We start from the raw sequence: 14,856 nt of genomic DNA, 5'->3' as shown, positions 1-14,856 counted from the left end.
ACTACTAACACACCATATTTTGCATTATTCGTATACACTCTACCAAACGATCCCTAATAGTACACATTAACTAATGCATGCATCATATTTTCTAATACACTCTACCAAATGACCCCTTAAAGAAAGATGGGTCAAAATTGGGTGTCAACACCCGTCACGATCAGACCTTGGTTTGTATCGTGACATTTTATTATGTGTCGAATCTCACACAAGGCTCTAAGAGGATCTCACACAAGCTCTGATAGGATCTCACATAAGCTCAATAGGATCTCAGATTAACAGTCCGTATACCAAAGAAAAGGAAAAAAATTCAATCCATTATTAACAGTCCAATATTAGCCCATTGTCAAAAAGTCCAGGCCCAATTAGCCCATAAATATTAAAACAGAGAGTATATAAAATATCAATTTCAGCCCTCCAACAAAACACCCTAACCATTACAGTTTTGTGAGCTAAAAAGAGAAAACCTTTGTAAAATCTCAATTTCAACTATGTCTTCTAACAATCCTTCTCAGCTTCTTCCTTCTGGTACTGTTTTTTAACTATTTTTTTTGATGTAATTTTTAAAATTTGCTACTTTTATGAGATGGGTTTTTTCTAGTTTTATGTGCTTAATTTTGCAGAGTTGATTGATCGTTGTATTGGTTCAAAGATTTGGGTTATAATGAAAGGTGATAAGGAGCTTGTTGGTACACTTAGAGGCTTTGATGTTTATGTTAACATGGTTCTTGAAGATGTTACTGAATAGTAAGTTTTTGTGCATATCTTTTTTTTTTTGGCTTTTAGTTGTGTGGGGAAGTTGTTTTTGTTGATAATTTTGCTATTGTTTTGTTAAAGATTGTAACTTTACTTAGAATGCTATAGTTTTGGTGTTGTATTTTTGAAGATTTTAACTTTAGGGTTTTAGAATGCTAAAGGAATTGAGCATGTTTTCAATTGTGTGCATTTGAAACAACCTCTCTATCTCGATGAGGTAGGGATAAGAGCTACGTACACTCCACCCTCGACAGGCCTACTTGTGGGATTTCACTGGGAGTGTTGTTGTTGTACTAATAAGAGAACTATGGTTTAGCGGCTTTTTATTGATAATTTTTGCCATTGCTTTGTCAAAGATTGTAACTTTAGGATTTTTGAATGCTAAAAGTTTTTAATATGTTTTCTATTGTGTGCATTGGAGCCGAGATTGGTATAAGTACTGCAGTTTTGTATTTTCTTTGGCGCTGTTCGAATTTGCTGAGTTTAGGATTGCAATCTGTGTACTAATAAGATCGGAAACAACCTCTCTATCTCTATTAAATAGGGATTAGATCTACGTACACTCTACTCTTGACAGTCCCACTTGTGGGATTTCACCGGGAATGTTGTTGTTGTACTAATAAGAGAACTGCGGTCTAGCATCTTTTTATTGATAATGTTTGCTATTGCTTTGTCAAAGATTGTAACTTTAGGATTTTTGAATTCTAAAGGTTTTTACCATGTTTTCCATTGTGTGCATTGGAGCCGAGATTGGTATAAGTACAGCAGTTTTGTATTGTCTTAGGATCTGTTCGAATTTGCTGAGTTTAGGATTGCAATCTGTGTACTAATAAGAGATTTCAATCATCTTCATTCATGCAAGCTAGTTTACATATCGTGAGTCAATTAACTCGAGCCAAGTTTTTTCCTTAACAGATGTATAATTGGTTTATATGAAGTATGAACTAAGTAGTAAGTACTTATTTTGTCTCACCAAACATTCCATCACCACATGTTCGAACGGTTTTGGTGATGGATTTAAACTAAAAAGAAAAAGCAGTACTTTTCTCAAACTGCCTTAGTTTGTTGACTGCTTAATATTGAATGAAGAGTTGAGTTGTTATGTATGCAATGTACATTAAGTCCTGCTGTCCCGGTACAGCAAAAATGCATCTTCTGCGACTCTGAACTTGGGTCCAATCTTTACCGTCTACTCTTCATCTCCACTTATTTCAAATTTTTGTTTGGTGGTAACTGGTAACCACTAAGTTCTGCACAGGTTATTTCTTTGAGCAGTGCGTGTTCTGCACATGTTTATTCACACATTCTTTTAGAGAGCATAGTTAGTTATTGAAACTGGAGGTTTTAGGCTGCTGCTTCCTGGTACATTGACGGTTTAGTAGAAAATTTGGTTTCGAACTCTAGTTTAGCTCAAGCAGGTGAGAATTACTCTTTATAATAATTTTCCATGTTAGCTCGGCATAAATGTTAACTCCTAAATATTTATGGTACATAGTTTGTGCCATTTGAAAAGCTACCATCTTGCCTCCACCCTGATGAGCTGTAGTTGAAAGGACTGTCTGTGCAACTGCGTCACCTTTTGTATTTTTGGCAACTTGAGGCCTGATCTCTTGCACTGGGGACTAAAATTTAGCTTTTTATCTCTATTAGAGTAAGGTTTAGTTTTGTTTTTCATACAAACTAATATGATAAACTATGGTCTGGAATCACATGGATAAAAGAAATAGATTTTGGAGGTATTGGGAGGCCAAATTCCCTCACTTGCTCTGCCTTGTTGTTTCTAGTTGTCCCGATTCCCTTGGTTTGGAACAGTGGATGGTAACCTGTTTTAAGGCGAGAAATTGAATGACCAGATTACATGTTATTTGCTTAGTCTGTCTTACAGATCTAAACTAGACTATTGTTTTATACAGTAAAGATTTCAGAATTCGACACCTAAAACATGCTCCCCCATGCAGTATTTTGCATTCCTTGCAGCTTTATTTTTGTCTAGCAACGTTTGATGCAGGCAGATTCTTTTTCGCTTTCTTTGGGGGAGTGCCAAAATATTATTAAATATTGAAAATTATTCCCCAGAAAGAGTATAATTAGATGTGGAAAATGTAGGCTTTAGGCTGCAGCCATCTGCTGTGTTGATGAGTTAATATACAATATGGTCTTTCTTTATGTCTTGTTTAGCTCCCATCAGGTTAAAGTAATCGCCTTAATTTTCCATGTTAGCTCCGCGTAATGTTAGCAACTCCTGAACTTTTAATGGAACAGTCCGTCTTTGCAATTTGAAAAGTTCACATTCTCCCCACCCTTGGATGTAGAAAGGTTTATTTTTTCTTGTATGAGCTATAGTTGAAAAGAGTTTTTCTTTTTTTTTACCCCCCCCAAAACCAGCCCAGCTACGCTACATTGATTGTGTATATGACCGATCGGAGAAGGTAGAAACCCTAGCTTGGAAATCGAGGCACCTCCGTTCATCCGTGTTGTTGCAGCTCGTGAGCTTGTTGTAGTGTTAGCAATGCATTGCTTGTATCTGATTCAAGAGTACAGTGGCAGTTGCTCCTTATCTATATAAAACTCTAGAATTGTGGTGGAAATACAATGCAGCTGTAACTCTGACAACTGGCATATCACCCCCTGGATCAATGAGGAATGCAACTATGACAACTGGATCTTCTGATCTTAAAGTGCCCACTGTGCGAATCACTAGAGCACAGGCAAAAGCCTTGGGTTCTTCAGGAGGGTTACCGCCTCTACACCCCTCTGTCAGGCAGGATAAGAAACAGGGACAGTTAACACAGGGAATAAAGTCCAAAAGACCAGCTTCGGATGAGAACAAACTAGTTAATTCGGCTAGTATTGCTTCTCAACAGCCTAAGCAAAGGGCTGTTCTCAGGGATGTCACCAATGTGCTTTGTGAAGACACATACATGAATTGCATAAATGGAAGCAAATTTCAGGTTAAGAAATTCGCTGATAAGAGGAATTCGACTTCTATTTTAGTGAAAAAACCACAGGTTGAAGATAGAAAAGAGAGTATGATTGATGAAGCAAAAAAAGTAAGGGTCGAGGAATCACAAGAGCACTGTTCACAGGCACACCTCCAGGACCATTCATTAACTCAGCCAAGCGAATATATCACTGCCGCTCAGTGTGGTTTAGCTGATCTTATGCCTGTGAATAGGAGTTCATGTCATGGCATTACACTCCTTAATACAACACAAAAAGATGAAAGCAAGGTTTGCCTGAAACAAGAAAGCTCCAATTCTCTTGGTATCACAGATATAGATTCAAAACACTAGGATCCACTAATGTGTAGTCTGTATGCTCCTGATATATATAGCAATTTGCCTGCCCATGGAGCTTGACCGGCGGCCTTCCTTTAATTATATGGAAAAGCTGCAGCGGGACATTAACAAGGGTATGCGAAGCATTCTAATTGATTGGCTTGTGGAGGTTTCTGAAGAATATAGGATGGTTCCAGACGCTCTTTACCTGACTGTACATCTCATTGATAGGTTCCTCTCTGAGAATTACATTAAAAAACAAAAGTTGCAACTGCTTGGAGTTACCTGCATGCTTATTGCTTCCAAGTATGAAGAAATTTGTGCACACCTCATGTGGAAGAATTTTGCTTTACAACAGACAACACTTACGCGAAAGAAGAGGTAGTAAAAATGGAAAGTCAAGAGTTTTGAATTTTGTGGGCTTTCCTGCTCCAACCACAAAAAAGTTCCTGAGGAGATTTGTTCAAGCGGCACAGGCTTCTTATGAGGTTCCCTCTGTTGAACTGGAATTCATGGCAAACTATTTAGCAGAGCTAACACTGGCTGAATATGGTTTTCTTAAGTTTCTTCCATCTGTTACGGCTGCATCATCTGTATTTCTTGCCAGATGGACACTTGATCAATCTAACCACCCATGGAATCCAATTTTGCGCACTACACCAGATATAAGGTGTTAGAGCTGAAAACTACAGTTCTTTTACTGCAAGATTTTCAGATGAACACCAGCGGAAGCACCCTGAGTGCCATCCGTGAAAAATATAGACAGCGAAAGTTCAAGTCTGTGGCAACTTTATCATCTCCAAAACCAATCCAATCACTGTTCTAGGAAATGCTGATTTTAAGTCTGGTTGGCCGATTCATGTTCGGCAGATCCATTGTCGCTTTCACATGCGGAAGGACGTTAATCTTTAACCTACAATAATCTATCCTTCCTCGAAAGGGACTCGATTCTTTCGTTCAACCCTGTTTCAAATTTTAACCACCATGTATTGTCTATCATGTTTGGTCACTAGCAGACAGCAGGTGATACAAAAACATGGAGATTTCGATGAAGCGAATGCCTTAAGTTAAGGAAATGGCAATATGTAAGAAGTAACATAACAGCACCTGGTTAGCTACTTGCTATCGTGTATTTAAAGCTGTTTGGAAACTCTTGTTGTTGAATGGTTCCAACTTTGGCATTTCTATTCTTTAAGCTTAATAAATCCTTTTCCATACTGAACTAACAAAAAAAAAGAGCTTTTTATCTATCCACTGCTAAACAGCTACCCAATTATTTTGCAGCGAGATCACTTCTGAAGGGCGGCGGATAACAAAACTTGATCAGATATTGCTCAATGGAAACAACATTGCCATCGTGAGTATAATCTACTAGCCTTTCCGAATAAAATCTTTCTTCATTTTATTTCCCTTTTCCCTTGGAATGACTATATTGCTATCGGGAGTATAATTTTCTCTTTTTGTTTTCCCTTGATGCAGCTGGTTCCTGGTGGCTCACCACCTGATGAGGGATAACTGCTATGCAACTTGTGCTGTTTACTGGGGCTAGTTGTTGACAGATGGAGCTGTTTTCAATATGTATTTTCAGTAACTCTGCTGTAAAAACTTACAATGAATCGGCATTGGCAAGGTTTTAGTAAATTATGAGTTTGTTCAGCTAGGCTCTACCATCAATTATAGTTTGCATTATGTTGAAAACGTTATGCTGATATATGTTACTTTTGACACTGGTGTTGCTAAGCTCTGTTGGCTTTAAACTGAGAATGGAGTTTTGACAGAGTGGTAAAAATTCAATTGGATCTTTGATTTCTTCGTTTTGTGCTCTAGGCTGAAAAATATACTGTGTTCAGTGTGTTAGTTTTATTCGCGCCCGAGGGTGTGTAGTCTATTGGACATCACATTAGAGATGAAGCAAATGAAAAAGGTGGAAAGTAGCTTGCCACTGTTGGCGGAGGATGAAAAGATTTGCGCCTTTCTCTCCGTGATTGGCGCTTAAGATCACAAGCTTAAAAATCATTCGAGTATAAGTGTGTATCGGTCGGTTCGGTTCGATTTTATGTATTATCGATTTGATTTATCAGTTGTCGATTTTTAAATATGTTAGACCAATAATCAAACCAATAACATATTTTTTATTGATTTTCGATTTATCAATTTTTTTATCCTTAACAGTTCGATTTTCGGTTTAACCGATAAGAAAATATGCATAAAATAAAAATAGTAGCAACTAACAAGAAAAGAAATGAAATTTTAGTTGCAACAAAAATCCTACATGATGTATTTTATTTTACAAGAATCTTCTAACTTGAATAGGTTTTCGAGAAATTGAACAGGTTTATAGAAATGAAAGAGAGATATAAAGTAGATTTTATTTATATATAATTTGAAATATTTTTATTGGGTTATCGATTTACTCAATAACTCAATAATAATAAAAAAAGAACTGAACCAATAACCTAATATTTTTTTTTTATAAAATCATTGAAAAATCGTTAACTCAATAACAATAAACCAATAATATTTTTATCGGTCTAATTTATTGGTCAGTTCGATTTTTCACACCCCTAGCCACAATATTCAAAAAATATTTTTTATTTTATTTTTTATTTTTACTTTCTTAAACATTGTATCAAGTTAAAATCAAATAAATAAATTAAAATAAATTATAAAATTAAAAAATATTTTAGTACATTATATCTTATCTTTAATTTGATACTCTTTTCGTCCATTTTACTTATCCACCGTTGACTTGGTTTACACCTTAAGAAATACTAATAAATAATAATATAATAATTTTACTATATCATCCTTTGAATATACTCTATTCATCCAATAATACTTGTCCGCTGTACTAAAATAAATGTCGAAACAATACTGTCTAATCTAAAAAATCAATGAATTATTTATCTTTTTCTACCTATTTTACCCTTACTATTTATCACTTAATATATTTTTCAAGACATGAAATTTGTTATAGTGTGCGGCGACATCAAGTAGTGTTGAATGATGCATTTGCCATTGTTTTTTTTTTTCTCTATTTGACCCTTTATCTTCCTCATCGTGAGGGGGACTTGATTGAGATCTTTTTAGCTGAAGATAGAAACTTTTGATGATGTAGGCATATTAATTCTACTTTTTTGGAGGGCATTTAATAATTGAGTATCGTTCTGTGATAGTTTTTGATGAAATTCTGGCACAATAGATCCTTGTGGTATGGTCCTTCTCGGGACCTGCACATAGCGGTAGATTTAGTGCACTGGGCTGCCCTTTTATCTTTTGCATAAATGGCAACGAGCGAGGCAGGGTAGAGAGGAAGGGGTTTAGGAGGATGGCTCAGGAGAGCACTCAATAGGGCAAAATTGTGGGAAAAAACTAAATAGTGCCGGGGGCGGGCTCAAACTATAGCAAGTTAAGGTGTGCCCTTCCCTGTCCTCCTCACCACCGTGCCTCATTCGCATCCTTATTTTTGCTAAGTACTTGTGCTTTTTGTCCATGGTAGTATTTTATTGTGTTTTTATAGGCAGTGTTTTTTTTTTTTTTTGGGTCATTTAGTTTGATGCTTGACAATCGTATGATATGATAGTGTTTCCAAGAACTCTTCGATGATATATTATATTATATATATCCCATTGGAGTTGAACTCTTCGATGATATATATGGCTTTGATGAATTAGCATTTCTGTATGATCTATTTCCATCAAGCGCCTAGGCATATTTCCGATGTATTGCTGCTTATTTTGAATATTTCTGTTAATGAGTTTCCTTTACTCAACCATTTTAAGCTTAGATAACTTCCAAAATAAAGTTGTATTTGTAGTTAAGAAGAATAGCCTATATCCATTATACCTGTAATCGTTGCCTGTTCACCTCACATTTCTTTAGACTGTATCTGTTTATCCGTAAATGATAGTTTCTGATGCTCATCATTTATGTTTTCTGCTTGTCCTCTACGCAGGTATCCTGGGATGCCAGGGGAGGACTTTTTAAAAGCTTGCCCTGTATGTCGTAACGTTTGCAACTGCATAGCATGTTTGCGGTTAGATGGATTAGCGAAAGTAGGATTCTTTCAATTTTTCTCTTTGTCTAATGCTCTAAAAACATTTATTAAATAAAATTTAGTGGTTCTCTTGTTTGCAATGCAGCATTTTTTGAATGTCGAGGTGAAGTTCAGCAATGAAGAAAATCTCGAGTACTCTAAGCACATTGTACGAGCACTTTTGCCTGCTCTGGAACAATTTAATACCGAGCAAATGATTGAAAAGCAGATTGAGTAACAGATTCAAGGTATTAAATTTCTCTATTTAATTTATAGAGAGGCTGTGTCATTTAATAGGTTGTCATATACCGTTGGTAACATTTGATGAAGCCAAAAATCTCTAAGTTGATTTGCTCACTTTCACTTTTCTAAATAGAAAGCCTGGTCATATGAGCATTTTATTCAATGACCAATATTGAGTTTTGCTGCTGCAATTATCCAATTAAAAGATTGTTTCATTTAGTACAATTTTTCATCTAGTACAATTTTTCTTTTTCTGCGCATTGCCAGATTCAGACGTTAATATAAAGAAAGCAGAATACGAGAAGGAGGAGTGCATTTATTGGTGAGCAATGCATTCACATTTACCTTAGACTGCAATAATCTGATAAGTTCACTGATTATTGAATGTCACCCGATATTTTGCAGCAACTATTGCAGTGCTTTTATTGTTGATTTTCACCGGAGTTGTTCAAGATGGTCGTATGAACTTTGCCTTACTTGTTGCAAAGAATTAAGGAATGGCAAACTGCAAGCAGATGCATCCGAAGTGCGGATGCAATATATTAACAATGGACCAGATTATTTGCATGGTAAAGGTTGTAGCATAATTTCAGTCAATAATGAAACCACTGAAGCCAAGGTGGCAATGACATCTAAATGGAAGTCCATGGAAAGTGGTGCCATTCGTTGCCCTCCTAAAGATATGGGAGGCTGTAGTAAAGGAACGTTACATTTGAGATGTATATTTTCTGAGAATTGGATATCACAGCTGTTACTGAAAGCAAAAGAAATAGCACAAAAATGTAAGCTGAAGGAAATGCATCATGATTCAGAACTGCACTACTCCTGTTCAAAGTCTAAGGATGATAACGGTGTTTCTGGTGGCAAGCTACGTAAGGCAGCTGCTCGGGAAAATTCTGATGATAACTATGTATTCTGTCCAGCAGCTGTGGATACTCGGCGCGCAAATTTGAGGCATTTTCGGCTCTACTTATCTAAGGGTGAACCAGTTGTTGTAACTAACGTTCATGACAACGCACTGGGATTGAGCTGGGAGCCTATGGTAATGTGGCGTGCCTGTCGACAAACCGAGGTTTAGCAAGCTTTGGGTACAAGTTTTGTTTTGAAAGAGCGGCGTCGGCTGAGATAGTCGAACCACATATGTGCGAGCTAATTAGTAAGTAAAATATGTCATGCTCTTTTATTTTCTGGAAATTTGATAAAGTGGTTATGGTTATGCACTTATGAGTCCAGTGTCTAAAGTTAAAATTCAGTACTTGAATGTCGTTGACGTTGTGTCTTCTCGATATTTTGATGTTTTGTGCCTTTGTCTTGATTTATACCTTTTTTTAAAATTAGATTGTCCATAATCCTTATTTTCCTTTGTTTCATGTAAATTTGGGAGTCGGGGTTTCCATTGAAACTCATTTTGACCCAAAGATCAGGTCAATGGCTATATGATTGCCAACGTTCGAGCCTACATGCTAGGAGCCACTCACCGATAGAAATCTATATTATTGAGTTTCTTACTTTCCTCGTTGCTTTCGTTATTCATATCTATTTCATTTACATTGTATTCACATTGAAGACACATGGTTTTGATTGGAATTGATTGACATCATTTTGTTTGGTTAAAATTGTCTAAAGTTAGCTTCCCGACTCTATCTTTTATTTGTTTGACGTTTACACACGTGATCATAAATCGACATTTTAGAATAAAAGCAAGTTTAGATAATGCAATCCTAGAAAACATTTTTTTATTGTTTCAAATATTTAGTAATATTATTTTAACTTAATTAAGTTTTTATTACATTTCATATTTTTAACTTTATTTTCAAGATTTTAGATTTTAAAAGTCTTCATAACACAAGGTATTTATGTGTCGCGCTACCATATGCGAGGTATATCATTTTATATACACCATGATAATTATTTTTATTATTATTGATCATAATTTTTTTTTCTTTTATTGGTTAAACGTATTAATCACAGAAGAGAATAAAATCTCCTTTCAGCAAATAGGTGTGGATGAGGTGATCCACTGAACCCGAAATCAACTGCTCGTACATGGCAGTGGTCACAGGCCTAAGGTTTAGCAGTTGCTCTCGGATCTGATCGGCTCTATGAATGTATGCAAGTCCCTGAAGTGCCTCATAACTTGGTCTGGCCAAAATACCCCCAATCGGTACCATGTGTAGTACTCGGGGGTACATTAGGGATTACCGCGCATGCCTAAGCCCAATGATCTGTCCCCACCCATTGAATAAGTTATTAAGCCTTTCCATGAGGATTCTTCCTTCATAATTTACCATGTTTGACCATAAAGGCACGTTCTAAATCATACCAAATTGTCGCAGAACGCTTGGTGGCGCGTATGGCTGGATTCCTTCCAACCCAACCAGCTCAAGGAAATAAGTAATACCTCAGCATTACTCGGCCGCTAACCCATGGTAGCCTCCATTGGATAAGGTTATCGATGAGATGGGTTAGAGAGACACGCCACTGCTCCTCATTATTCGGCATCTCCTACATAGCCACCCTAAGTCTGTGGCTGCGAATCTAGTTAGGACCTGCCTCTCTGACACCATCCTTGTGATAAGAATGTTCTAATGCCCAAACTTGGAGTATTAGGTTGCAACCTTTGAAAAAGTCATGACTCCTGGCGCATGCAGACAGGGACCGAAATATCTTCGCTAAAATCATCGGCACATTAGTGGTTCTGATCGAATATAACCGTGGGGAGTAGGTGGATGTTGATCCGGTTCTTTCTCATCGGGAACACCATAACGCCGACGAAAGCCACCATAAAGACAGTGGCCCTATGTCTTTCCCAGTCGATCCTAGTAAAGAAGAACTCCTCCTGAAAACGGTCACAACTCTCCCCCTACCGAACCTCTCAAAGAGATAACCCAGGCTTATTCAGTCACCGCCATCCTTAAGCTTGCACCGAGTCTCAACTCGATCAAATGCAGAAAATAGCTCCCTGGAGTGTTTTGTAGGGCTAAAGGTACCCGCCCCGCCAATGACAAGTTAGCCATTTGGCTGACCTCCTCCAAAGTAGGCGTGATCTCAAAGTCCGTGAACCTAAAGGTTACTGTAGTCGGGTTTCAGGAATCGACTAGAAATCAAATATGCAGCTCATCTGCCTTTATCTGTCAAAGATTCCAAATGTGCGAATACCTCCTCTCCATGTGCTACTTTGATCTTTCCCCACCAATGTCTTATGACCCGGGGAATGTCAGTCAGCATGTGAATGTTGGCAAGATTTTGGTTGATTTCCATCTGTGCAAAGAAAAAAAGGGTAGGGTAAGTTCAATGTCCTGAATTTATTATGTTCTTAACGGTCGGATCAATTAATTCAGGGCATTGAAATTACCCTACCCCTTTTCTTTGCGCAGATGAAAATCAACCAAAACCTTGCCAACATCCACGTGCTTACTGACATTCCTCGGGTTCTAAGACATTGGTGGGGAAATATCAGAGTAGCACATGGAGAGGATGTGTTCGCACATTTGAGATCTTTGACAGATAGAGCTACTTATTCGCTTTCTAGTCGAGTTCTGGGATCCGACTACAATTACCTTTAGGTTCACGGACTTTGAGATCACACCTACTTTGGAGGAGGCCAGCCAAAAGGCTTACTTGCCATTGGCGGGGCGGGTAGCTTTAGCCCCACAAAACACTTAAGGGAGCGGTTTTCTGTGTTTGATCGGGTTGAGACTCGGTGCAGGCTTAAGGATGGCGGAGACAGGCTGGATAAACTTGGGTTATCTCTTTCAGAGGTTCGGTAGGAGGGAGAGTTATGACCGTTTTCGGGAGGAGTTCTTCTTTACTAGGATCGACTGGGAAAGACATAGAACCATTGTCTTTATGGTGGCTTTCGTTGGCGTTATGATGTTCCCGATGAGAAGGAACTGGATCAACATCCACCTACTCCCACGGTTATATTCATGTGCAGGGGATCAGTCAGAACTAATATTGTGCCGATGATTTTAGCAAAGATATTTTGGTCCCTGTCTGCATGCGCCAGGGGCCATGACTTTTTCAGAGGTTGCAACCTAATGCTCCAAGTTTGGGCATTAGAACATTTTTATCACAGAGACGGTGTCAGATAGGCAGGTCCTAACCATATTCGCAGCCACAGACTTAGGATGACTATGTGGGAGATGCCGAATAATGAGGAGCAGTGGCGTGTCTTTCTAACCCATCTCACCGGTAACCTCATCCAGTGGAGGCTACCATGGGTTAGCGGCCGAGTAATGCTAAGGAGGCATTACATTTATTTCCTTGAGTTGATTGGGTTGGAAGGAATCCAGCCATACACACCACCAAGCGTTTGCGATAATTTGGCATGATTTAGAACGTGCCTTTATGGTTAAACATGGCGTTATCGGAAGTAGAATCCCTATGGAGAGGCTTAGTAACCTAGTCAATAGGTGGGGACAGATCATCGGCTTAGGTATGCGCGGTAAGCCCTACTGCACCCAGAGTACTACACATGGTACCGATTGGGAGGCATTCTGGCCAGACCAAATTATGAGGCACTTCAGGGACTTGCAGGCGTTCATAGAGCCGATCAGATCCGAGAGCAGCTGCACCCAGGGCACTACTATAACCACGACTTAGGATCCATCTTGTTATCATAGATTTCTGAGGGTCTTGCACGACCTATTTGTACTTTTGTCTTCCATTGAACAAGTTCCTCGAGTTTATGCTTAGCCATCCTTATCACCACAAAAGATTTCATCATCAAGTTTTCTAGTTGTAGGTACCCTGGAATGACACAGGAGGTCTTTAGAGAAGCTTGCGCTGTATGTCGTAACCTTTGCAACTGCGTATATTGTCTACGGCTAAATGGGCCAGCGAAAGTAAGATTCTTTCGATTATTCTCTTTATCTAATGCTCTCAAAAAATTTATTTATTGAAAATTGAGTGGTACTCTTGTTTGCGATACAACACTTGATGAATGTAGAAGTGAAGTTCAGTGATGACGAAAGACTCGAGTACTCTAAACACATTGTACGAGCACTTTTGCCTGCTTTGGAACAATTTAATGCGGAGCAAATGATTGAATATCAGATACAAGGTATTAAATCTCACTTGTTTGATGGTAAGAAGGTTATAGATTTATAAAGAGGTTGTCATATACTGCTTGTAACATGGATTATTAATGTGAGTGACTCAATGTGATTCGGCAAATGCTTTTGATTAGTGTTTTGCTTTTGATTTTCTAATACACGCACTTTGTCAAAGGTTTCTTTTGTAATTATCCTTTTGGTAACTTTTAGAGTTTGTGACCCGAACTTTGTTGATCCGGCCCTGAAAATTTTGTGGTGCGACCCATTTTGAGATTTTTTGAGGGGTCTGGTATTAGCGGAGGGATCGGGCCGTTTAGTGGTTGTTTTTGGCGGTTCACATACTTCATTCAGACTAACATCTCCTCCTTGTATTCCTCTCCATTATAGTGAGTTACCTCCTCCTCTGCCCGTGGTTTTTCCCGTCAAGGGTTTCCACGTGTGTTCTTGTTTTCTTTCGTTTTGTGGTTTTGCTTATGGGTCTATAACAGTAACTAAAATAGGTGTATCGTGAATCCCTGTTGTCAGTTAACTAAGTAGGCCAGTCTCTCGTCATAACATTTCATTCTTATTAAATGGAATGATATGCAATTAAGAGGCTATGAGTTTTGCGTCTGTAATTCTTCAATAAAAAGATTGTTTCATTGAGTACCTTTTTTCTTTCTTTGGCGGCATTTCCAGATTCAGAGGTTAAGATACACAAAGCAGAATATGACGACTGGATATTACAGTTGCTAGTGAAAGCTCAAGACCTAGCAACCAAATATAAATTGAAGGAAATGCATAAGGCAGAAGCTGGGGATGCTTGGAGTGCAGATCTGCGGCGTTTTCAGCTCTCTTTAGCGAAGGGTGAACCAGTTGTTGTGACAGATTTTCTGGATAATCCACTGAGATTGAGCTGGGAACGAATGGTCATGTGGCGTGCTTGTCGAGATACGAAGAGCACGAGGTTTTAAAATGCTTAAATTGGTGTAAAGTTTGTACAGTCATCTTTTCTAAATGATATGTAATTAGGAAATTGACTATTTTAATTGAGGCTTAGGTTCTGGCACATTATATTTTCCATGTTCTTACCTTGTCTACTTTATCCTGGATATCATGCAGTTTGAAGTGAACATACGCCAGTTTTTTAAAGGATGGTCGCGTCGACAGTTCTGGGTGTCCTGAACTCTTAAAAGTTGAAATTAGGTCAATTTGATGAGGGGCTGGCCAAATTTTCTAGATTTTTACCATTTTTGGAATATGGCTATCTCAAGACTTGCTGATAGCTGTTCGAAGCCCCAAAGGAGGAGGAGCACCTAGGGTAGTTTATAAGATTACTAAAACATAACAAATCCCTTCCTTTTCCAATCGCAACTGCTTGGAACCTCGTGAACAAGACATGCTGCTTGACTTGCTTTTCTTCTCTTATCATATTGATAAGTCTAGCCGCCTATAATAAGGGGTCAAGGATTGAGTCATTCGTTCATAGTTTTACTTCCCTTCTGCC

The 14,856-nt window shown here is 38.2% G+C and overlaps 1 protein-coding gene, 1 long non-coding RNA gene and 1 pseudogene across 4 annotated transcripts; all 3 read left to right on the top strand.

Moving 5' to 3' along the window:
• The first annotated feature begins 384 nt into the window (after positions 1 to 384).
• Positions 385 to 5,844, top strand: LOC107864264 (sm-like protein LSM5). The gene is made up of 4 exons (XM_016710596.2): positions 385 to 528; positions 624 to 747; positions 5,319 to 5,391; positions 5,514 to 5,844. Exons 1-4 carry the CDS (start codon positions 492 to 494, stop codon positions 5,547 to 5,549), a joined length of 270 nt encoding a protein of 89 aa, XP_016566082.1. The 5' UTR covers positions 385 to 491; the 3' UTR covers positions 5,550 to 5,844.
• LOC107864265 lies at positions 754 to 5,310 on the top strand (annotated as a pseudogene).
• A 1,038-nt stretch (positions 5,845 to 6,882) lies between the features above and the next one.
• LOC107853991 lies at positions 6,883 to 14,423 on the top strand. Of its 3 annotated transcripts, none has more exons than XR_007053343.1 (8): positions 6,998 to 7,448; positions 7,990 to 8,089; positions 8,177 to 8,318; positions 8,581 to 8,635; positions 8,719 to 9,469; positions 13,055 to 13,160; positions 13,265 to 13,378; positions 14,049 to 14,423. It is a non-coding gene; the product is annotated as an uncharacterized LOC107853991 (long non-coding RNA). The 3 variants fall into 3 exon arrangements; XR_007053344.1 differs by having other exon boundaries at positions 7,000 to 7,148; XR_007053345.1 differs by having other exon boundaries at positions 6,883 to 8,089.
• The last annotated feature ends 433 nt before the right edge of the window (positions 14,424 to 14,856 follow it).

Source organism: Capsicum annuum, chromosome 3 (genome assembly GCF_002878395.1).
Source record: "Capsicum annuum cultivar UCD-10X-F1 chromosome 3, UCD10Xv1.1, whole genome shotgun sequence".
NCBI lineage: Eukaryota > Viridiplantae > Streptophyta > Magnoliopsida > Solanales > Solanaceae > Capsicum > Capsicum annuum.
This window is presented reverse-complemented; position numbering and strand designations above follow the sequence as displayed.

Excerpts from the sequence above, each read along its gene's own strand:
- LOC107864264 (XM_016710596.2), top strand. The coding sequence starts at position 492 with ATGTCTTCTAACAATCCTTCTCAGCTTCTTCCTTCTG. Across the intron at positions 748-5,318 it reads CTTGAAGATGTTACTGAATA|CGAGATCACTTCTGAAGGGC; the intron begins GTAAGTTTTTGT and ends ATTATTTTGCAG. Across the intron at positions 5,392-5,513 it reads ATGGAAACAACATTGCCATC|CTGGTTCCTGGTGGCTCACC; the intron begins GTGAGTATAATC and ends CCCTTGATGCAG.